The 25,589-nt window shown below is 34.9% G+C and overlaps 1 protein-coding gene across 4 annotated transcripts in view; it reads right to left on the minus strand.

Annotated features, from left to right (window-relative positions):
- Positions 1–536: 536 nt before the first annotated feature.
- G2E3 (G2/M-phase specific E3 ubiquitin protein ligase) overlaps positions 537–25,589 on the minus strand; it is a 60,818-nt gene continuing 35,765 nt past the window's right edge. For all 4 annotated transcript variants that reach the window (XM_077772737.1, XM_077772739.1, XM_077772738.1 and 1 more), the window contains 9 exons: positions 21,538–21,644; positions 20,749–20,865; positions 17,010–17,134; positions 16,773–16,905; positions 13,633–13,940; positions 11,240–11,421; positions 7,428–7,600; positions 2,707–2,897; positions 537–1,596 (listed from right to left, as the gene is read on the minus strand). In XM_077772737.1, coding sequence (XP_077628863.1) covers positions 1,340–1,596; positions 2,707–2,897; positions 7,428–7,600; positions 11,240–11,421; positions 13,633–13,940; positions 16,773–16,905; positions 17,010–17,134; positions 20,749–20,865; positions 21,538–21,644 — 1,593 coding nt within the window. In that variant the 3' untranslated portion in view covers positions 537–1,339. The remainder of the gene's footprint in view (positions 1,597–2,706; positions 2,898–7,427; positions 7,601–11,239; positions 11,422–13,632; positions 13,941–16,772; positions 16,906–17,009; positions 17,135–20,748; positions 20,866–21,537; positions 21,645–25,589) is intronic.

A 25,589-nucleotide genomic window follows, 5' to 3' on the forward strand; every position in this document is an offset into this window, starting at 1 on the left:
TTTAAAAAGAAAACCAACTTCTCATGAAGATTTACCTCTCATCCAATTTACTTTGGTGGAAAACCAATTTAATATTTGATAATAGATTAGGGACATAAAACTTTTCTGCTTTCTTCTTTTGCAAGAACAGAAATATGGGGACATGACTATGGGACTATATATCTTTAGTGGGACTATGTATATGATTTTTTTACTTTTAGTAACAAAAGTCTTTGACTTTCAGTAACATTAACAAAGTTTAAAAGGTAAGGAAAGGTAAATAAAGAGTTTACAGTAAGAGACAATGAAACACTGTAGTTAATTCTGCATGGTGAGATTAGAGTGGGTTTTTCATTCTATTTGCATTTCTTTCTTATGTGTTTCTACATTGCTTTTATAATGGCAGTATCTTTCAAGAGCAAAGGAGATAAATGTTTAGCACAATGGTACCAGCTTACCTATCATACAACCATCTTGATAATAAATAACTGTCAAATAGTCAAACCTACCACATGGCAATCCACAGAGATAACTGAGGCACCCAAAATGATTCTGGATCAGACTTAATATGGTTTAATACCACACAGGGGATACAGAAAAAAAAATCTTATGATTAAAGCCAAGGCTTTAAAGAAGACACTTTCTTAGGTATTTTCAACTGTATTTTATCTGCCTGAGAAGTGTTCTTAAGACTATATGGAATGTCCATAGATTCTAGAATATTTGTGCAATTCTGCTTTTCATATAATACTTCCCATTAGGCATAATCTAATTGCAGTGAGGGTCTGTTTTAATATAAACCAGTAATCTAAAAGCATTTTTAACCAATTTAGTGCCATCCTAGGAAAAAATACTTATAACACATTCCCCAGAATATATGCCTTTGATTTATATAACAGGATTTATCAATTAGCTTTTCTATTTAATGCTTTAAAATAAAATAAGGAATAATTTTAAAATTACGTAAAACTAGAAAAACCATTGTGGCATTCTATAGCTAATACTAATTTGCAGAAATAGTGAATACAACTTTTTTCCCCATATATATATATACACACACACATATATATACCATGCTTTTATACTTGAAAAAAGTCTGTACAGCTGTTTTAAACTATTTATATTAAAGTTTATGAAGCATGTATTTTAAGAAAATAGAAGAATATCATCAACTTTGACTAGTATACTTTAACAAAAAAAGTTTTTAGCTTAAATGGCCAAAACATTCCTTTACGTTCATTATCATAAATTTTATTGGGCCAAGAAGCTGACAAGTTTGTTCAAAAATGATGATGGTGATTTCTGAAATAAAACGTTATCAATAGCAGCTTTTGAAGAAGCATATCTTTTTTCAAAACATTTAATGTCCAATGTAGTGAGAACTTTCTTCCTTTTCTAGTCTTAGAGTGTTTCTTATGGCAAAGTCCATATTTTGTTGAAATTCTTGGTATGTATTGGTGATTGGAAGAGCTAAACAGTTATTACACTTGTTTCCAACAGGAAAATCCATATGAAGACACTCAATTGAAGGAGTGGGTTTAAATCCAGCAGGTGGAATGGAACTGCAACCAGTTGCAAAAATAAGAATGTCTTCCATTGTTATTGCAGATTTACCATCTGAAAAGTTTACCAAAAAAGAAAAATCCATATTATATATATTGCTATGATCATAGACTCTTTCCCAACTAGACAGGAAATATTTAAAGGCAGAGACTCTAACATCTTAGACAAACTAAATCATCACGTCAAGTGTAGTAAGAGGAAAACTGTATATCCAATAAATGTTTATTTGTACCTAAAAGGAGAACTCAGAAAATCATTTAGTTGAACTACTCATCACATATTTGAATGCCTTCTCTAATATAAAATTATCATATAATACAAGCGGTTCAGTGGGCATGATAATAAAAATAATTTTAAACCATTTCTAGATCATCCTTATTTAATAACATAGTTCATTAAATGCAGAGAGAAAAAATAAATGGTGTAAAACAACTGAACAACCACCTACCTAAAAAGAATTTCAACTAAAGTTTAAATCCTTCCCACTCAATTTAAATGGAATGATTTTACATAGCTAGTGTTCAATGATAATTATCATTTTCATAGCCCTAAGCAGTGGATGAAATATAATTCAATTTCACTTAACATTGAAAAAGATGAAATAGATTATTAGTTTAAACGTTACTCTATGCTGTGGCAATCACCTATTTATTTTTCAAGTTTTTATTTAAATTAGTTAATTTACATATGGTGTAATATCAGTTTCAGTAGTAGAATTTAGTGATTCATCGCTTACATACAACACCCAATGCTCACCACAAGTGCCCTCCTTAACACCCATCATCCATGTAGACCATCTCATTGCCCACCTCCCCTCCAGCAACCATCAGTCTGTTTTCTATAGTTCAATCTCTTATGGTTTGCCTCCCTCTTTCTTATTTTTTCCCTTTCCCTATGTTTATCTGTTTCGTTTCTTAAATTACAGAGAAGAGTGCCTTTCACCTCAAATTATCTAGAGGAAAATAAACTGCAAAATTACTTTACTCTGTAATCTTTCCTTATCATTTCTAACTCAGTCATATAAACCCGTCTTGAAATAAATTTTGTAAATGTGGAGTTAGCAGATGAAAAGTCTTATCACCAAAAAGCAAAACTCAAAGAAATAAACTAATATACTAAAAACAAATGTTCTAAAGCAGTTAAAAAAATAAAACATCCACATACCCTCAACAGCCTGTAAGTAACTGTTCCAAAATCCCAAAGCCTGTACATCAGATAATGTGCGTACTGTAAAAAGATCACTAAGGATTTTTGCAGAAAGAGTCTCAGGTTTATGACAGAAGATGCTACAAAATGCTTCTGGGTAAGTCTGAATTTTCTCCAAAACACCAAGAGTTTTCAGACCCTGCTTAAAACTTAAGAGAAATAAACAATAAGCCAACTTTGTACATGTGTATGATATTACAATTACAAATTAACATTCCTAGGTAATTTACTACCACATATACTTACATATGATTCAATCATATAGATATACATGATATGATACTTCTCAATCAGTAACAAGCAGGTATATTAATATAAATTGAATATTTTATCTGCTCACATTATTTAAGCTTATAGACTAGTGTTGAAATTAAGCTAACAATATTTTAAAAGGAAAAAAGTAGACATGTGAAGTATTTTACACTGCAAAGTTAGTTCGTACAAGAATAAAGTTGTCTGGAGATTGCAAAGAAAAAGAGTAGTAACAAATCTTAGCCACATAAAAAATTAAAAATATGTACTGCTAAAAAGAAACTTAACAAAGACAAAACAAAGTGGGAATATGTTTGTTATACACATGAAAGAAAACCAATTTCTCTAATATACAAAAAATACAAATCATTTTTCTGAAGGAACAATCTAACAGGCAATTATCTAAATATGAAAGGATAAATAACAAAATACAAGTAAACTTTTTAAAATGCACATTTAAAAAAAATTTTTTTTTAATGGTTTATTTATTTCTGAGAGGGAGAGAGGCAGCGTGAGCTGGGAAGGGTCAGAGAGAGAGGGAGACACAGAATCTGAAGCAGGCTCCAGGCTCTGAGCTAGCCGTCAGCACAGAGTCCAACACGGGGCTCGAACCCACGAACTGTGAAATCATGACCTGAGCTAAAGTCGGATGCCCAACCGACTGAGCCACCCAGGCACCCCAAAATGCACATTCTTATTAGTAAGGAAGAATGGATATATATTTGTCTATCAGACTGAGTAAGCCCTATCTTTGACTCTAGATCCCCTATCCACCTCCTTAAGTACCTGCTACAGATTCATCTCCTTTTCTATTGGCTTGTCCTCAAGAGCACAGAAATGTGCTTATCTTTCATCTTTAAATAGAAAAAAATTCTTTCAACCCCACCTGTTTTCCTTTCGAAGTAGGTGGTCAAGTAGGAGACCACCCACTCAACAGATTTATCGACATTCACTATCTTCATTTGCTAATTTCCTATTCACTTTTATTCCATTCCTGTCTGTATCTGAGGAAAAACTGTCCTAAGTTCATGAATAATCTCCTTCCAAGGCATCAGTCTTCTGGTTTCCCTTATTTCTCTGGCCAGATCTTTTCAGTCTCTTACAAAGCTTTGTCTTCCTTATTATTTTGCCCTAATTGTTGCTGTTTCTCCCTCACTGATCTGCATCATGGCCAATTTCTCTTCTCTCTGACCCTCTCCCACAGCAGTATTTAGCAGGTATACACTCACTTATCACTATAAAATCTATTACCTCCAGCCTAGAAATATATCCAACAGGCTAATAGTTACCATATATTCCAAGCATCCAAACTTATTAAGTCCAAAAGAAAGTTAATTAGCTTACTACCAGAATCTGAACCATAATTGATAGTTTATACTTCTATTATCCATCAAATTAGTATAGCTAAATCTAAAACAGTCATCCTTAAGAACTCCCTCTTCCATTCCTTATTAACCAAATCCTATGAATTTCCTTTTCTGAAATCCCCTTTATCTGCTCATTTCTCTGTATACCCCTCTACCACCCTATTACAAACCCATTTGCAGAGGAATTGTTGTACCAGGTGTGCAAATTCCCAAGTTCATTTTCATGCTCTAGCTCTAGAGATGTGCCAGAAATAAACCCCAGTGCTGTCAATCATCTTGATATAAACTAAATGGAGTCCTCCCCACCCCATTAAGTCTACACCCTATTCTCTGGAATCTATGAATGTGATCTTATTTGGAAAAAAGGTCTAAGTAAATATAATTAAAGATCTTGAGATCATCCTATCTAGACTACTTGCACTGGCTCTGAATCCAATGACAAGTGTCTTTATAAGAGACAGAGAGTAAAAGGGCATGTGATATAGATTCTCAAACTATAAGTATTTTCTACTGTGGAGTGATCTCCAGAATATAGTGCCAATTTAAAAACATGACTAGAAAAAAGAGTGGATGGTATGTTACTATTTATCTAATAAAAGAAATTAGTGCACATTCACACAAATATTTATCTGCTACCATTAAAAAAACCCCCACAAATAATAGAAGGATAAACAATGAAAGTCACTAAAATGATTACGTCATAACTGGATGAAAAGTGGATGTGATAAAGAAGAAAGCTATACCTCTCTGAATACAATTGGTATCATAGAGCTGAGTTCTTTTTTTTTTAAACTATTTATTTTGAGAGAGAAAGAGCGCCCAGGGGAGGGGCAGAGAGAGAGAGAGAATCCCAAGCATGGTCTGTGCTGTCAGCACATAGCCTGATGAGGGGCCTGAACTCATGAACTGTGAGATCATGACCTGAGCTGAAATCAAAAGTCAGACACTTAACCAAGTGAGACACCCAGCTGCCCCTGAGCTCTGTCAATATACTTTCATTATACATTAGACTTTGGAACCATGCAAATATTTAACATTATTTTAAAATAAAACAAAATTTTTAAAAATCACAAAAAATAGAGGTACCTGGGTGGCTCAATCCATTAAGCATCTGACTCTTAATTTCAGGTCATGATCTCACAGTGGTGAGATCAGCTTCATGTTGGGCTCTGCACTGAGCATGGTGCCTACATGGGATGCTCCCCCCCTTCTCTCTCTGCCTCTCCCCAACTTGTGCCCATTCCCACCCTCTCTTTCTCAAAAGAAATAAACATTAAAAATAACTATCATTAAAAATAAAAAATGAAAATAAAGTGTATATTCAGTTAGTAGTATAGAAACAGAAAAACAGAATAAATATTCCAAATGTTTTTAAAAAACAGTAATTTGACTACACAGACCTAGAAAAATAATGTTAACCTATTTTCAATAATCATATTATTGGTGATAATGTTATTCAGGTTTTTTTTTTAATGTGTTTATTTTTGAGAGAGAGAAAGAGCATGAGTGGTGGAGGGGCAGAGAGAGAGAGTGAGGGAGGAAGGGAGACACAAAATCAGAAGCAGGTGCCAGGCTCGAAGCTGTCACCACAGAGCCCAATGCGTGGTTCGAACTCCTAAACTGAGAGATCATGATCTGAGCCAAAGTCAGATACTCAACCGACTGAGCCACCCAAGCACCCCTGATGTTGGTAATGTTATTTGAGACTATTATTTATAAAATGTGGAATAAATCAAGTGAGTTATTATTTCATACTTTAATTCTATGTTGATAACTAAGATTCTCAACATGGAGCAAAGAAAAAGTTAAAAATCTTGCAGTAGTGAATTTGAAGTATCAGTAAAACTCAAGATGTTTTTTTACCTTAAAAAATGAACTGAAACCAAATCAAAACAGCCCTATATTTCCTAGTTTGGTTCTAATGAAAAGGCTTAAAAACAATGACTAATTCTGGCAAAAATGAGCATCCAGATTATAGTTTTCAAATACCATTCCCCATTCAAAGAAACAAAGATTCCTTAGTCCAAAATGCGAAAAATGAGCCTGAAACACCTCATTATACCACACAGCAAGAAAGCTTTCAAAGAACAGTAAGGTCAACATCAGAAGAACTCAAGAGAGGTGACTGGATAGTTCAGTCAGCTGAGTGTCCATCTTTCAACTCAGGTCATGATCTCATGGTTTTGTGAGTTTAAGCCCCACACTGGGTCACTGCTATCAGCTCCAAGCCCACTCCAAGTCCCTCTCTCTTCTTGCCCCTGTCTGGCTCACGCTCATACAGTCTCTCTCTCTCCCTCAAAAATAAAGAAACATTAAAAAAAAAAAAAAAAAAAACTCAAAAGAAACAAAAGAAGTTTTAAAANAAAAAAAAAAAAACTCAAAAGGAACAAAAGAAGATTTACAATGGCCAAACATGGAAACAATTAGAACTTTAGTAAGGCTAGTAGGTATAATGGTTTTGAACACATCAAATATATTTAAATCTATGGTTGACAAAGGTAGGTGAACAAAACTGGCCACAGGGTGACTGATAATTATTAGATCTGTGTGGCGATTACATGATGTACCAGAGGCTGCTTACTTTCATATGTATTTTATGACACTAGAAAAAATGTGAGAGTTCAACTGTAAGTTTTCAAACTTCTTTTAAGGGTGACTAGAACAAAAAGTTTGAAGACCAGTGTTCTAAGCTAATGAAGAGCAAAACTCACACCTACCTTGTTAATCAAAGAATGGTTAGTACTTATTACCCAGCAGACAATAGGTACTCAATAAATACTTATTAAATGAATGAGCAGAAATGGAATAGTTGGCTTATATGGTAAGAAACTTAAAATATTCTCTATTTAGAAAAGTAATTATAAGTTGAGATAATGATGACTTTTCCTACCTAGGCATCAGACATTTACACAATTCCATATAAAACAGAACAGTTAACTATTCTTAAAACATTAGTTTTAAAGCACTAGTTAAAATAGCTTAAATTTTTATCAAATCTCACATTATAAGACAATCACTTTACACATGTAATTTGAGAGAATTACATATAAAATAACTTACCTTTCAAAGGGTGCTTGGACTCTCTTAATTACATGGTAAACTAGTATATCTTTTGCTAACATATATTTGTCACTTATTGATGTTATAAGTCTTAGACACCCAATAAGCTCTAGGTAGTTATAGCATTCATTTACTATTGAGTTTAAGTCAGCCACTGTTGTTGCAGTATTTACCTATAATGAAGAACATAATGAAGAAAATATACCCAGTATATTCATTTACTTGTGAATGATATTTACATTTTTCAAATGACACTTAGTACTTTATACTTTAGAGACCACCACAGTGAAAGTCTATCAAGAATTATTTTTCCAGAATAAATGTGTAACAATCTAGTTTAATAAAGTGTATATTTCTGCCTTCAAGAAACAGAGTTTCTTTATGCCACTTTAATATAGGAATTTATTTACATAGGAGGCAATAATTGATACAGAACAGTTACATAACATGAGAGAGGCAAATGAGATAACCTGAGATTTCATGAGAGAGAGAGAGTATCAACTAAGACTTTTAAAAAGAGGGAAAGAATCAAAAGAGTAGTTCAGGGAACAATATAAACAAAGAAGTTCTTGACCATTTATGTGCCAGACACTTTTGTATAGGCTAGCTCTTTAACAAAGTTACACAGGGAAAGAAAGATTAAATATAGGAAGCAGTCAGGGTGCCTAGGTGGCTCAGTTGGTTAATTGTCTGCCTCTTGATTTTGGCTCAGGTCATGATCTCATGGTATGAGATGGAGCCCCACATCAGGCTCTGCACTGATTGTACAGGACCTGCTTGGTATTCTCTCTCTCTCTCTCTCTCTCTCTGCCCCTCCCTCGCTATAAACAAACTTTTAAAAACACAATAGGAAGCAGTCAGTAGTCTATTTGAATAGAAAATTTCCTTTTTATTTCTTCTTTCCAAAAAACCTTTCCCAGAGATTTACATGATTTCCTTCATTCATTTCAGATCTCTGCTGAAATCCCAGAAGTTTTTCCTGACTGCCCTCATCAAAATACTACTTTCACACTCAGAGACTAACAGTTGGGTAAATATTACCTTATGCCCCCAAACCCAACTCCCTGAGTTTTAGTTAGGCATACAGCCAAACCTTCCTTGCAGCTCAATGTGGCTATATGTGATTAAGAGCTGTGCAATGGAATGTGAGTGTCAAACTTCTCTGAACTCTATTTCTATTTCTTCTTTTAAGAGCAACTTTCATGTAGACGAAAACAATATATTAAGTGATTACACAATGAGAGGAGGAAATCCAATTCCCTAGACGACTTTGGTATGTCATAACTATACCACTAAAATAGAAACCATTTGAAAAGCCAGAGACCATTTTATACTTTGTGAACCATGGGGTGTCTGTTGCAACTACTCAACTCTGCCACTATAGTTTGAAAGCAGTCACAGACACACAACAGGAAATGGGTATGGTTGTGTTCCAGTAAAACTTTTATTTATAACAAAAGAGGCAGAAGGCCATACTTTGCCAAATTCTACGCTAAAATCTAGATAACAAGTTTTAGAGATATGAATATCTGTTGGGGGTCTCTGTTAGAGAAGCTAAGCCTAAGATCCAAATTATTACACCCCAAACACTATCTCCTCTCTTATTCTGTTTTACTTATTTTTTTAATGTTTATTTATTTTTGAGAAAGAAAGAGAGACAGAATATGAGTGGGGGAGGGCAGAGAGAGGAGGAGACATAGAATCTGAAGCAGATTCCAGGCTCTCAGCTGTTAGCACAGAGCCCAATGTGGGGCCTGAACTCACGAACCATGAGATCATAACCTGAGCCAAAGTCAGATGCTTAGCTGAATGAGCCACCCAGAAGCCCCGTTTTACTTATTTTCATAATACATTTTACTACATGACAGTATAATATATAATTATGTGTTTATCTTCTGTCTTCCCTTAAAATATAAATTTCACGGAAGCAGGGACTTTGGTTCAATACTCTATCTTCAGTGATGAACCAGTATAGGGTACATAGTTAATTGTTGACTAAATGAATGAACAAACATGGTTAGGTGCACAGAAACAGGAGTATAGATAAAGCCATGAGGAGGGCTGGAAGTCTTAAATGCCCTAATGAAGAGTCTGAACTTTGTTCAATTGGCAATGAGAAGTCACTGAAAATTCCTGAGGTAAAGAGCAATGTAGTCAAAACTATACTTTTGAAAGAATCATCCTAAATAAGAATATTAGAATAATATCCTAAGTGTTTAAGCCTAGACATAATTTAAGTTTGGTACAGTAAGTGCATTAGAAATAAGAAGGAAAGGCTGAATATAAGCCACTTTTAGAGACAGATGACTTGACACACACTGATAAACAGAATATGGAAGAATGAACCCATTCTCCAGAAAGGCATGGAAATAAGAAATCTCTTGAAAAAAAAATCTGGCGAAAAAACAAATTTTGGGGAATAAAAATAGTTCTGTCTTAAACATACTGGGCTCAGTATGCCAGTTAAGACTCAGATTCTATCTGTATATAAAAGTATAGGGGCTCAACAACACAGGTCTGGGAATAATTTAGAAAGGTTATGGGCAAGGAGGTTTCCAAATAGCACAGAGAGGACTATTAAGACAAAACTAAAAAATGCCCCAAATTTCAGGAGTAGGCAGAAGTAAACATTAAAGAAAACTGTAGAGATGAATTCAAAGACAGTACTGATTACAAAAAGAGGGTATGAAGAAAGAAAAGCCTTTGCATATGGTGATTTACATCCCTGGAGATCAGCTACAAAACTAGCTAACTTGGGATAATGGTGGCGTGAACAGAGCCTGACTATAAGTTAAGAAATGAGTAGGAAAGAGGAAGCTGAGACAATGAGTTTATAATAAATAAATTAAAAACATGAAGAAAAAATTTTAAAATATATAATAAATAATAAAGATAATAAAGTACATGTTTTAGTAAAGACAACAAAAGGAAAAATAAGTTGAAGAATAGACAGATGTCCATGTTACTGACTTTGTGGTTTTAAAACTGAGGCTTAACAAGATTAACTAATATGCCCAAGGTTATACAGCTTATAGCAGTTATTTTAAGTTAAAATCTAGCTTCTGAGCATTTGCTTTTAAATATTGAACTATCTACCTATTAATTGAGACAACAGATACGTAGGCGTAAGCAGGAAGGAGGTTAAAGGAAAAAAGTTGAATGGTTTTCATTGTCTCCATTAGTTTCCAAATCAGTAACGTGTATGTAGGCAATGATACTTACAGAGCACTGTGATAGTTAAACTGTGTTGGTATAGGTAACATGTAGTACAGGGCTCAATAAATCGTAACTAGTTTTAGGTGGAACACTGAGTCTCCCCACTTGTTTCCATAAAGAAGAAATTCAGCCTTGTCCTTCTCTCCACTTATCAATCACTCTCATCTCCCTGTAGGAGTTAGAGTAAGCTTTTTGACTGGTTAGCCAAAGTTCTTGCTCTCTTCAGATCCATGTGCCTGTAGGAAAGTGCACTTTCATCTGCTCTCTAGCAGGCAATAAGGAGCCTGCCTTATATTGTCTCTGGCAGGGTAGATAAATCCATCTAATTCTGAGGAGTGTTCACAAGCCATTTTAACCACAGACTAAAGTCATATAATCCAATTGGTTTTTTATCAACATTATGTCTGGCCCTTTGATCTCTAGTTGTCTGACCTTAACATCTATCTCTTAATTGGTTGTGAACTCTGCTGGTGAACAGAACTATTGATGATACCCCTTAACTACCACACAAAGTACTATTCTATTATAGGCCCATCATTATATTCAAATATAACTAGAATATAGTCTTTATTTTAATAAACAAGTACAATTCTTACCCTGATTACAATTTGTGCCACATCAAAGTCTGAAACATCGTCTAAAATTGGTTGGGTATTTTCTGGTCCATAAACAAGGCAGTTAAACAAGGTTTTAGAAAAGAAACCAGGTGAAGGACCACCATGAACCAAAGAAATGGCAAGGATTTTTCCAGCTTCATAATAAAGATTTTCTTTCAGAGCTGTAAATACAGATAAAAGGATATCAAATATAATACTTTTATCACTATATGATAACTATCATACATGATGAATACATATACAGTAAAATTAAAAATACCCCAAAACTTAGACTTAAATATAAAGTAACTTAATTCACAGAAACTAAAATCGTGTATAAAATATAGATCTCACCTAAATATATTTTTCTGAATGAAAAATAACCCATAACAGAAAAATGTAAATACAGAAAATCTTTAATACAAAAATCCCCTATAATCCTATCACCATAATAACTGGTGTGCACACTTTGATATATATTTCTCGTTATGTATGTTACTATATAGACAAATAGCTTGACTTATGTCTTTTTTCATTTACTACATTGTAATCTTATTCTATGTTATTCAAAATTATTCAAATTTACAGTTGGTTAATAAATGCATTAAGACTAATTTACAGATGTGCTGCAATGTAAAACATCTCATTACTGGCTACGTTGGCTAAGTTACATTTTCAGTTATATGAGACACAACATTACAATCAACATCTATTGCCATATTCTTGTTTATATATCTTTGGTTATTTGATTACTATAAATTCCTACATATGCTAGTAGTTCAAAGGATATAAACATTTTTAAGGTTGTTGATACACAGTGCTAAATTATCTTCCAATGGCACAAATTTACTCCCAACAGCATATGCTAACTTACCATGTAATCACAGATTTCAATATTTTTTTAATTATTTAAAATGTTTAGCTAAATGAAGTAACTTGGAGAGAGACAAAATCATATGATTTCACTGATATGTGGAATTTACGAAACAAAACAAACCACCAAAGGGAAAAATATAACAGAGAGATATACATACACACACAAATCAAGAAACAGACTCTTAAGTATAGAGTATAAGATGATTACCAGAGGGGACAGAGGTGTGGGGATGACTTAAATAGGTGATGGGGACTAAGGAGTGCACTGGTCATGATGAGCAGAGGGTGATGTGTGGAAGTGCCAAATTACTATATTGTATACCTGAAAGTAATGTAACACTGTATGTTAACTAACTTGAATTAAAATAAAAACTTAAAAGTAAACAGAATGTTTTAGCTACTTTGATAAATCAAAAAGATAACGTGAATTTTCCTTAAAATTGTTCTGAGCAAATTATTAATAAGTAACATTATGAATACAACAATATTATAATAATAACTTTATATGCAATGTGTGAGCAGTCACATTTTACTGATGAAGAATCTGAGTTCCAGAGAGGGCTACATAATTAATTTAAGGATATAAAACTAATGAAGTAGATGTGTACAAAACTGAATTCAGATTTTGTGAATTCATGCACTCATTCACTGCACCAAAACTGTCTTAGTTAACCAATTATTTGGAGCTTTTTATTGTTGTGGCTTTTTGTTTTTTAAAAGGAGTGTAGAATTAAACTCTCTGTAGTGCGTATAGTACAAATAAACCTTAGTAGTTCTCAATTATTTTAATGATGAATCAGGCAACAGTGAAGAAGTTCTATGACATATACAGAAGGAAACTCAAATGGAGTAAGATGAGACTTCTCTTTCGAATTTCCCATTACAGCAAAAGTGTATATAGCTCCTAAAAAAAGTGTTTATATCTTCTTTTAGGTATAAAGCTTCTAAAAAAAAGAATGCTAGAATTAACCATGCTTTTTTTTAATTAAAAAAAAGTTTTCTAACCATCTTCTGAGATGCCATGTTTTAATTCCTTACCAGAAGACACAAAAGTATCATATACATATTTGCAATCCTTGAAAACAAAAGTACATTAAAAAATTCATTACATATGGACCAGAATGTTATGTGATAAAAATCACAGGTTACGAAGAAACATCCTACCTACAAATTCCAAATACATGTACAAGAAGGGCTCAAATAATCATCCTTTCCATTTGGCTACTCTATTCAAATGATGGAATGAATATACATCTTTTAGAAGTTACATGTAATTACGAACTCACTCCAAAAAGGATATTTACTATAAAGAAATTAAGCATATTCTTAAATAAAAAGTATTTCACTATAAAATTTACTCTTCACTCCTTCTCCTCTTTTCTGTGATTCAATCAGTATTTTATTAACAAAGTGAATGATACATTTTGACCACAGGAACTGAAAATTAATTGTAACCAATTATCTCTTTCTTTACACATGGTATCTTCAGTAAGTACAATAATAAATAAAACAATTACCTTGAGAATTTAGAGACAAATTCTTTGACAAGGACCCTTCAAATATTGGTGAATTCTCAAGATGCTGCATTAAGAGACTTAGGAATTCTTGCTTTGATCCAGGATGCTCTCTTCCAAAATTATCATTTTCATTAACATATGCTACTTCAATTGTATATGAAGGATTAAAGTTTTGATTTCTGAATCCATCTAAGGCACTACTCCAGATATTGGCTTTATTAATCCATAATCTTTTAGTTTTTTTTTTAATTTGAAATCCTAATTCCATTATTATTGTTGATATATCTCTTCTAAATTTGCTGCCTTGCCTATAAAACACGAATTTAAACATAAAGGTTAAGTACTCTAAAGTATTTCACATGACAAAGCAGTTACATAGCCAATAAAAAAATAGAAAAATATATTAAAAGAAAGTTCTTCCCCAACTCCCACCCAAAAGCACACAATAGGTATCACCTGTTTTTTGATTTGATTCTAAAGTCTTGACTTCTTCCCCAATTTCCTACCAAATTAAAATGTAATGTCACAAATGATTTATGAGAATGTTGATAGATCTTTATTTCAAATTTGGTCATTTCAGTAGATTCAGATGTAAGAGTCAGAAGCTCAGAACCTCACCACCTTGGCCAATGGCTATAATAAACAGTTGCTTAAGTGTATTTCAAGTTCACGAGATCCTTTAAAAATAGAATATTATCTTTGCTTACTCTGTGAGAAAACCACAGCTTTAAGAGATTACACAATGTATTTTTAATCATAAAGTTAGTTAAAAGTAGAGCTAATATTACAAACACTATTCACAACCCTTTAAATCGTGCTTTTTAGTCTAGACCAGTAATTCTCATAGTTCCAAACCAGCAGCAGCAACAGCATCTGGAAACTTGTTAGAAATGCAAATTCTTTATTTTTTCCAAGATTTTATTTTTAAGTAATCTCAACACCCAATGTGGAGCTCAAACCCACAACCCTAAAATCAGAAGTTACATACTCCACTGACTGAGCCAGCCAGGCCCCCCAGAGATGCAAATTCTTGAGCTACACAACAGGTAAACAGAATCAGAACCTCTGAGCATGAGGCCTAGCAATCCATGTCTTGATAAGACCTCCAGGCAATTGTATGGATTGATTCAATTTCCATCTGTACCTAGAATTAATGTACTCAAAATAATCCTGTTTGGAGCAATGTCCATGGATCATCTTTCTACATCAAGTATAAATTTTTCTCATCATAAAACATTACAATGTGCCAATGTGGGTCAGCCTTTGCTTTTCTTCTTCACACAACCCTCTTTCATAAACCCAAGTTTCATTAAACCAGTCTTTTGGGAATAAAGACTATCCATCAGAAGTATGCCTTGGTGTAGCAGGTTGATATCTAGCTCCTACCTGGAATGGAAATGCCAATGCTATTCTTTTAGAATATGATGTTAAACCAAGGAACAAGGACTCAAACTTTTCTGGTATAACATCTTTGGAAACCTACATATTAAAATTTTTAAAACTAAGGTGAACACCTTTTTTGGTACTAAAAGTAATTTAAAAAAATTTGTGACAAATTTTCAGTTAACACAAGTGGTATCTTAAAACAGCAATTCTTTACTTTTTGAATAGTACTTCTTATTCCATTTCTATCTATAAATCTAGTTTTCACAGAAATTCTTTACTTTCTAAGTTTAAACTTGTGTCTATTTTTAACAAAAAAGTATTTCATCATGTTTAGCTACTAAAGTTACTTTTGGCTTTTTTTTATAAACTCCTTTGCAAAGTTACATATACTTAAAAATATTAACCTCTGCTGAATAAATATCTGATACATAATAAAGTTGTAATGCTAGTCTTATTTAAATGTTTATGAATGATTTTAAAGTTACTTATTTTGCTTTTATGAAAATATTTAAGCATCGCTGAGCGCGGTGGTGAGCGCCTGTAGTCCCAGCCATTAGGGAGGCTGAACCAGGAGGAAAGCTTGAGCACAGGAGTTCTGGGCTGTAATGCGTTACGCCAAATGGGTGTCTGCGCTAAGTTCGGCATCAATATGGTGACCTCCTGAGAGCCCGACACCACCAGGTTGCCTAAAGGAAGGGTGAACTGGACCAGGTAGGAAAATATTTAGGCATTAATACAATACAATAACACTTGTAAAGTATGTCTTAAACTTTCTAAAGAGGTGACATTTAGACCTCTGACATTGACAGCAAATATATTAAGCAAATGATTATAAAATAAAAAAATAGTATCTATATTAAGGATTCCTTCCTTTTAACAAAGTAACATGGTATCCTTAATATTTTAAACCACCTTGAAAATGATCTATAATCTGTATTTTACGTCACAACTCAATACACAATAAATTTTCATATACATTCTTTCTATGTGCAATGCAATCTGATATTTTATATTCTATTTTATCCTGTTTTTCTTTTTGCCATGCTGGTTGCACTGACTTTCATGATCATATGTTGGTCCAATAGTTTAAAAAACGCTTTTCCAGGAGCACCTGGGTAGCTTATTTGGTTAAGCCTCTGACTTTTGATTTTGGCTCAGGTCATGATCTCACGTTTTGTGAGTTCAAGCCCCATGTTAGGCTGTGCACTGACAGTCTGGAGCCTGCTTGGGATTCTCTCTCTCCCTCGCTCTCTGCCCCTTCTTTGCTCTCTCTCGCAAAATAAATAAACATTAAAACAAAAATAAAAACAAAACAAAAACCTCATTCAGGGATGCTTGGTGGCTTAGCTGGTCAAGTGTCTGACTGAGGCTAAGGTTATGATCTCACAATTAGTGAGTTTGAGCCCTGCATGCGGCTGTCTTCTGTTACCACAGAGTTGACTTTGGATCCTCTGTCTCCTCCTTTCCTCTCTGCCCCTCTCCTGCTCACACTCTCTCACTCAAAAATAAACATAAAAGAAAAAAAAAAGAAAAAAACACTCTTCCAGAATACTAAGATCAGCTAATATGCTAAGTGTATGAAGCTACCTTCTATTGTAATTTTTTTCAAAATAGAATTTTATAGGGATGCCTGGCTGGCTCAGTTGGTAGAGCAAGTGACTCCTGTCTTGAGGTCATGAGTTCAAGCCCCATATTGGGTATAGAGCTTACTTAAAAAAAAAAAATTGTATTTTTCTCCAATTCAAAAGACATACCTCAGTAGATCTTTATGTTGGGGTCCAGGTGACTGTCTGGGTAATTTAGGTGATGATTCTTCCAATAAACAATCAGTTATTCCCACATTATTAGTGTTGGGTAATGTATGCTTTTTGGCTTTTTGGAAATCCTCTGCAGATTTAAAACCCTACGTTAGCATTATAGAAATGTAGAAAGAAATTTTTCAATAATATACATTTGAAAAAATACCTTTATTCAAAAGTACAAAATATTACCTGAATTGTAGAGAATACCTCTACATTCCAAACACTCCCAGTTTTGTTCCCATGATCGTAATGAGGAACAAGCTAAATGTGTTCCGCTAGAACCACAACACTGACAGCGCTTTATTTCCCATTTGCTGAGGACATAAAGAGAAGCATATTTACATTTTAGGATTAACTTGGTCTAATTCCAACCACTAGCACTGCCAAAGGCTACAGAGTCTGCCTCACATATAACCAGCCCTTCTACAAAAGGAGGAAAAATAGAGTATCTACTTTGATACATTATTTTTTCTTCATATATATTTTTTCTATTTCATTTATTATGTTTGTAACCACCTCCTCCTCTAAATATTCACTAATTTAAAATGTCTAAACTAAATATCAACATGTACATTCACATACACAAGGATATAAACATTAGAGAGAATATGATTAAGAAAGAAAAAATTTCTTTTATATTTGGAAACTACTACGGCCAAAGGGAGATTGCTATGTCAATGTGTCCAAGGTGGAAGAAGCATTCAGTAAATATTTAACTAAAATATTACCTTTCCAATTCAATGTGAGGAATTATTTCCTACAAAAGATTCTTCAGACACTAGTATTGTGGCTCAACAGGATCCAGAACTTACTATGTGGCCCATATTAATATTTTCTTATTTGTTCCCCTCCATCCACCCCCAGCCTCCATGTTTCCCAATAGGCTGTGTGATGCGTGTGTTTTCTGTATAGGTGTGGGTGTGGGTTGTGGTGTGGGGCCTACTTTTAGTTTGGTTGGGTACACCCTCAATGAATCAAAATGGATATATATTCTCTGTGTGTGTGGATGTGTAGGTAAGAGAGGCCATTGGAAACCCTCCCTTCCATTTGGTATAGGTGAATCTCTCTCTGTGTGGATACAGGTCTATAGCTGTGTGTCTCCCCAACTTCCCCAGATAGTTCTGCCAAATGATGATGAAGAGAAAGAAAAGAACAGCTAACATGAGCACTTACTATATACTAGGACCAGTTCTCTTTATATAAAAAGTTTAATCCTCAATTTTTTTTACTAAATTTTTTTCAATGTTTTTATTTATTTCTGAGAGAGACAGAGAGAGAGAGAGAGACAGCGTGAGCAGGGGAGGGTCAGAGAAGAGAGGGAGATACAGAATCTGAGACAGGCTCCAGGCTCTGAGCTGGCTGTCAGCACAGAGGCCGATGCAGGGCTCGAACACATGAACCATGAGATCATGACCTGAGCCGAAGTCGGCCGCTTAACCGACTGAGTCACCCAGGTGCCCCAATCCTCATAATTTTAAAAAGCAGAGAAAACCACTGTTACCCTTCAATTTAAAGAGGAGGAAACCAAAACACAGATGGGTAAATAACTTGCCCAATTAAATTTACACTGCTTGTTAAGTCTCACTGAGGCTTCCAACCTAGTTGACCAGGCTTCATTCAGGCCCATGCTTCTAACCACTATACCATGGTGGTTAGAAAGCAAACGCTTTCCGTCTACGGCCATACCACCCTGAACGCGCCCGATCTCGTCTGATCTCGGAAGCTAAGCAGGGTCGGGCCTGGTTAGTACTTGGATGGGAGAAAGCAAACGCTTTCCTATATCTAGGATGAGGAAGTCGGATTACCAGAAAAAGCATTCAAATGGCAGGTATTGTGTCCCAGGAGAAATGAGAAGGGATTCAATCTCAAATAACCGCTGGGAAGAAAAGTGAGCGTGGTAACTACTAACTGGGTGAATAAATTTAGAAAATATCAGTATTAGTCAATGTATTGCTTCTTGGAAATCTAAGGTGCTAGGGTGTGTGGGTGGCTTAGTTGGTTAAGCATCTGACTCTTGATTTCAGCTCAGATCATGATCTCATGGTTCATGGGCTCTGCACTGACAGTGTGGGGCCTACTTGGGGATTCTGCTCATGCTTGCCCTCCATCTCTCTATCTCTCAAAAAATAAATAAATAAGCTTTAAAAAAAAAACACATCTAAAGTAACGTATTGTTCACAAAGCACATCTATATATATCATCTCATCTGTGCCTCACCACAACCCTTTAGAGGGGGTATTATTAGTGTTTCCAAATGAATAATCAGGGTCCCCAATCACATAAGAATATACAACACTTGAGGGGCACCTGAGTAGCTCAGTCAGTTAAGTGCCTGCCTTTGACTCAGGTCATGATCTTATGGTTCTTGATTTCGAGCCCCACATTGGGCTCTGTGCTCACAGCTCAGAGCCTGGAGCCTGTTCAGATTGTCTCTCCATCTCTCTCTGCTCCTTCCCACTTGCTCGTGTATGCTCTCTCTCGCTCAAAAATAAAGAATATACGACACTCGACATCTGTGATAAGACCTCTGCCCTTAAATAATTTTTAATCTAATGAAAAAAACAAATTTAAATAATGTCAATTATATCATAACATACACACAAAAGAAAAAACCCAGCCCAGAATGGGAAATCAGGAGTGGTAAGAGCTTCTTAGGGAAATTTTTCAAAGCAGGCAAGACATCAGCTGAGCCTTTGCAAATAAGAGGTCTTACCCAGCCAAATCATTTTCCATGAGAAACAAGGCTCCCAATATTCTGCTTTGTACTTTGTTTCAGCTTGCCATGTTAAGTAAGATTATACAACAGCGATTAAAAATGTATTGAAATATCCTCCATAAATTTCAACAAAATTGGATGTTACTTTTTATTCTGCATCTTAAAAAATGAAGATACTCTTGATTTCTAGTATCCAACACAGTATAGTGTACATAGAAGGCACAAAATGATTGTTAAGATTAGAGCCAATATCTACTCATAGTTCAAAAGAATAATCAATAAATTTCAAATGCCAAAACCTTTTTATAGTGACCCAAAAGAATACTGCTAGATTATTAAGCTATGGAATAGTGCCATCCAAAAGAAACACATTGCAAGTCATTTAAACTTTCCTAGTAACCTGATTGAAAAGGTAAAAGAAACAGGTGAAATGAATTTCAGCATTTCCAAAATATGATTTTGCTTGACATGTAATCAATATTAAAAAGTCACTAACAAGATGCTTTAAGTTATTTTTGTCTTACTATTATGGGCCGAATTGTGTCCCCTCCAAATTCGTAAGTTGGAGTCCCAAAACCCAGTACACCTCACTATGTGTTTTTATTTGGAGATGGGGCCTTTAAAAATATAATTAAGATAAAATGAGGTCACATGGGTGGGCCCTAATTTAATATGACTGGTGTCCTTATAAGAAAAGAACATTAAGACACACGCAGAGGGACAATAATGTGAAGACAAAGTTAGAAGGGAGCCATGTGCATGACAAGTAGAGATGCTTCAGTAGAAATAAAACTGGCTAAAACCTCTATCTGTAATTTCTAGCCTCCAGGATGGTGAGAAAATAAATTTCTGTTATTATGGCAGGTTTAGCAAATTAAGACAGTAAGTCCTCACTGTGTATTCACACTTAAAACACTTCTCAATTTGGAGTAGCCACGTTTCAAGTGCTCAACAGCCAATGTGGCGAGTAGCTACCATACAGGACAGTGTAGCTCTAGACAATGAAGGCTCAGTAAACACACCACAGAAATTAGTTACAACTATCCGACAGCAATACTTTCTCTGTAAATATGCTTTTAATAAATATACCTCCTGTCAAGTTAAAACTTCAAACATTCTTAGAGCAAATCTACATTTCACGAACTAGAAAACTACTTCCTCAACCAACAGTTTAAATAACGACACTAAACATAAAGGGACTTCCCAATATACCTATCAGGTGCATTATAGTCTCGTCCTTCTTTGCAACGACATCTTCGGACATCACAATGCTCATAGTGTTGCAGAAGCTCTTGATAAGCATTTTCCTCTAGTTCCCAAGATGCATCTCTATAAACAAAGATATAAAATGTACTCTGAACTAAAATTTTGCATCAAAGGATTGGTAATGAACATAAAAGAAACTTCTCACATACTTGGCAACAAGGATAAAACAATGCTTTTTGGGATTAATCATTGTCTTTAAGATATAAATCTATTAGTGTCATTTTATCCTACAGTTAATTATTCTCACGGTGAATTTTCAAATGCTAAATGAGAAATTAGAAATTTTCTAACATCTACATTTTTTCTAATATTTCACTTCTAATTTTTAAATTTCAAGTTTAGTGCCATTATTTCCTCCTCTTTAAGTACTAAGAAAATCCTTCTTATATACTTTAAACCACACCTTGATTCTCTTAGAAAATTTATATATACCATTTTGAAAGTCTATTACATTTGGGTATAAGTCAACCAATTAATATTGTACATACTGAGGTATTTATTAAGAAACTGTAAGTCAATTAATGAGACACTTTAAGTCACAGCCCCTGCTCTCAAGAACTAGCAATGAGTTCTTGGGAAGAAGGAGGCAGCGGGTGGAGGGACAGCTTTACATTTCCACGTTTAAGATGGCTGCTTATTTATGATCATTTTAATCATACATAAGTGATTATTTCCATTGTTATTAAATCCTACATTTACATCATCTTTTTTGTCAAGAGGCTAAATGGTACTCACTTTTCAGGAATATGAATTCCCATTCTCAACATCTCTTTCTGAAATATATCACTATTATTGCATATTGTGCATCTAAAGAAAAACACTCCTGCATTTATTGCTTGAACCTGTAACAGAAAACAGAAATCCATTGTTAACAATTTAACAAGGTATCAGGTTATAAATTGTAACAGGTAACAAAACATGTGCTATTTTTCACTTAATATATTATAAAAACATATTTTTTATGCTAGTTCTTATGCTTTGATACTCTACTGCTAAAATTTTGAAAAATTTTCCCGCAATGATGAAAAATAATTAAGTTAATGAACTGGCTGTTCTTTTTTTTTTTTACAAATAGNAACTGGCTGTTCTTAACTTTACATCTATCACATATTTTTCTCAACTTTTATTATTCCAATGTTTTCTTTTTTCACTGTTTACTTATTTGAGGAAGAGAAGAAAGAGAGAGAGAGAAAGTAGGAGGGGAGAGAGAGAGAGAGAGAGTGAGAGAGAGAGAGAGAGAGAGAGAGAATCCCAAACAAGCTCCATGCTGTAAGCACAGAGGCCGACATGGGGCTCAAACCCACAAACCGCCCCCAAGACCTGAGCCAAAACCAAGAGTCAGACGCTCAACCAGCTGAGCCACACAGGTGCCCCTAATGTCATTTCTGTCCTCAAATATTGTGTTATCCATCACTCTCTGTGAATAAAACCTAAAAATATTGATTTACTTCATCTGGGAAAGGTGTTTAAATAAGTATTACTATAAATCATCCTTGGTTCTGTTTTTAACTCAATCTCTAAGTGACTTTTTTCCTAAGAGGGGAGAATTATAAAACCTATTCTTATTTTCAGCACATAGAAATACAGAACCCTCAGGCAGAGAATATGAGGAAACAGAAAACTATAAACCTATTAGAAAGAGTACCCATCCTCATTTAAAACAATTAGCAGCACATATTTAGTAACTATTTACCCCCTATAGTGTATTACCCTCTATAGTGCAGGTGCTGAACACTATGCTATGTACCAAAAATAGAAACATAAAATAACTTAGATCCTATTTCAAGGAATTATTGTGAGGTACAATTATAATTTGTAAAAGTGTGTGTGTGTGTTTAAGTATATACATGAAAGAGAGAGGAAGAAGTACCTAAGTCTATGTAAGAGCCTGACAAAAATGACAGAAGAATGGTGAAGTCAAAGCAAAATTTGGAAGAGGAAACAAAGGTTTGCCAGGAAAATAGGACAAAAGACATTAGAAGGAAATGTAATTGCATATATCAAGTTTCCATGGCAAGAGAGAGCAAAATGTGATGAGGGAACTAATTAATAATATATTTAGGGATTACACGCTGGCAATACTGAACTCAGTAATGAGGTTAGACAGGTAAATCAAAGCCAGCAATGTATGTGAAAAATTGGTAAGAAATAAGGCATGCAGGAGAAAAAGCCAGTTAATAAGCTCCTTCAAATGTCTAGTTTAAAAAAAAAGTGTCTACATCCCCAAAAGCAAGGGAATCAAGAGCAAAAATAAACGATTGGGACCTCATCAAGATTAAAAGCTTCTGCACAGCAAAGGAAACAACCCACGAAACTAATAAGCAACCAACGGAATGGGAAAAGATAGTTGCAAATGACATATCAGATAAAGGGCTAGTATCCAATATCTATAAGGAACTCAACCAAACTCCGCAGCCGAAAAACAAACAACCCAGTGAAGAAATGGGCAGAAAACATGAACAGACACTTTTCCAAAGAGGACAGCCAGATGGCCAACAGACACATGAAGCGATGCTCAGCATCCCTCCTCATCAGGGAAATACAAATCAAAACCACACTGAGATACCACCTCACACCAGTCAGAGTGGCTAAATGAGCAAAACAGAGAACGCGAGATGCTGGCGAGGATGTGGAGAAACGGGCACCCTCCTACACTGTTGGTGGGAATGTAACTGGTGCAGCCCCTCTGAAAACAGTGTGGAGGTTCCTCAGGAAACTAACAATAGAACTCCCCTAGGACCCAGCAATAGCACTGCTAGGAATTTACCCAAGGGATACAGAAATGCTGAGGCATAGGAGCACATGGACCCCAACAGTAATCTCTTGTGAAAGTTCTGCTTAACCTTGTTATTCTGTCAGTGGGTTACAAACCTTTTAAGATTCCCTGTGGGAGACTAAACACTGTGTTGTGCTACCCACCACTAAAGTCAGTATACAGTGTGACTTAAAGACATTAAGTCCTGTAGTATTTCCTGTAATTCACTGGCCAGCATATGTCTGTGTCTTCACAGAACACCAGCACTCATGAGGGCAAATTACAGAAAAATTGTGCGCAGTTTCATTTTATTAATGCATTTTTATTTTAAGGCACTGCTTTTCTGAGGTAAGGCTTAAAAAGGGACATCGATGTGCTTAATCACTAAAAGGAAACAAGAAAATCAGTTAACAAAAGCTTATTACACTATATACATAGAAATATAAGAAAATATAAAGAAATCCCTTAAAACAGACTCGAAATTGGTACAGTAGGAAAAGCTTTGGGATATTTCACTACATGTTTGTACAGACAACACATGCTGCTTTCCTTTTCATCCTCACACCCCTGAAGCTGGCTTCACAGAGTGGAGAGGTTTTCGGGACAACAAACACAAGGCCAAGAGTCCCACATACCCATGAATTCCCCTATCCACTGGCACCATGAGGGAGCCACAGTGTTTAAATAATCAAACCTTGTTCCTTTCTTCATGTTTGTAGTGTTTCACTGAACACTTTTTGTTTTTTTAGTGTTTATCTTGAGAGAGAGAGAGAGAGCACATGTGAGCTGGGGAGGAGAGGAGAAAGAGAAAGAGAGAGAGAGAGAGAGAGAGAGGAGAGAAAATCCCAAGCAGGTTCTGTATGGTCAACAGAGAGCCCGAAGTGAGGCTCAGTTTCACAAACCATGAGACCATGACCTGAGTAAAAATTAAGAGTCAGATGCTTAACCAACTGAACCACTAAGCATTCCCTCAATGCAAGTNTATCAAAACTCAGTAGTGACATGAAGGTGAAAAGGTAACTGGGGACACCTAGGCATTAATAACAAGAATTATTCATAATGGGCTACTGTTAACACTGTACATGGTTAGGACAGTGGGCAACCAAGACAAATTTCAACTGTCCATGACATTAGATTGAAGTATTATTAGCTCTGTGGGCTGACATTTAACGTTAGTATAACACCATCCTGCCATACCTTCACTGACAAAATCCTGTGTAGCTGTGAAACTTTGATGACAGACTAGTTTCTTTAACTTCACATGTGATTTTAGAGACATAGGGCCTTTTGGCTCAGAAAGGCCTTGGCATTTCACATTGTTCACAGCAGATTAAGGCTGGATAGTTCAAAAACATATAGGCAGTACAATTCCACTAAGACGCCTCACCACCTTCTGTGTCTTGAGTTCTTGGTGTTTTGATGGTGGACCTTTGATCTTTGGATATTGGTGGCACAGGATCTACAAATCTAATATTGTCATAAAAGGTATGAATAGCACTGAGATTAAAATTTGGTCCTTGGGCTTAAAAAAGATCAATTTCTTCGGTTAATGTCAATGTCAATCTGGAGTGGTCTACTACAGTTCTAAACTGCTGCGTTTCTTTGAGTGAAGGTATTGAGGGATATGGAATTTACTCATCTCAGGTGCCTTTGAGTTAGATTATTTCCACTTTGACAACTTAAGATTTTAGTTCACCCAGGTTTTTCTTTTGAATCTCAAGTTCTCTTTTAAGTTGTTCTAACTAGCCTTCTGGTGTACCAGTAGAGCTTCAGTGTAGGTATCATCACCAGATCCCATACTCAACTTCTAAGCTTCACTCATTCTATTCACATGTGCTACAAAGTAGGGTCTGTGAAGTGCTGAATATTCTCTATTTCTACGTAATGATCAGGATGGCTAAAAAGATTTGTAAGTTCAAAGGCAGGGGACACGACCCCTGGTGAAATTGCAGGATGTTTATTACAAGAAAGTGTAAATTTGAAAGTATATTTTGTACTGGGCTAAGCAACCACTACTTGAGAAGAAATTGCA

This window comes from Crocuta crocuta, unplaced genomic scaffold (genome assembly GCF_008692635.1).
Source record: "Crocuta crocuta isolate KB4526 unplaced genomic scaffold, BGI_CrCroc_1.0 scaffold116, whole genome shotgun sequence".
Lineage (NCBI taxonomy): Eukaryota > Metazoa > Chordata > Mammalia > Carnivora > Hyaenidae > Crocuta > Crocuta crocuta.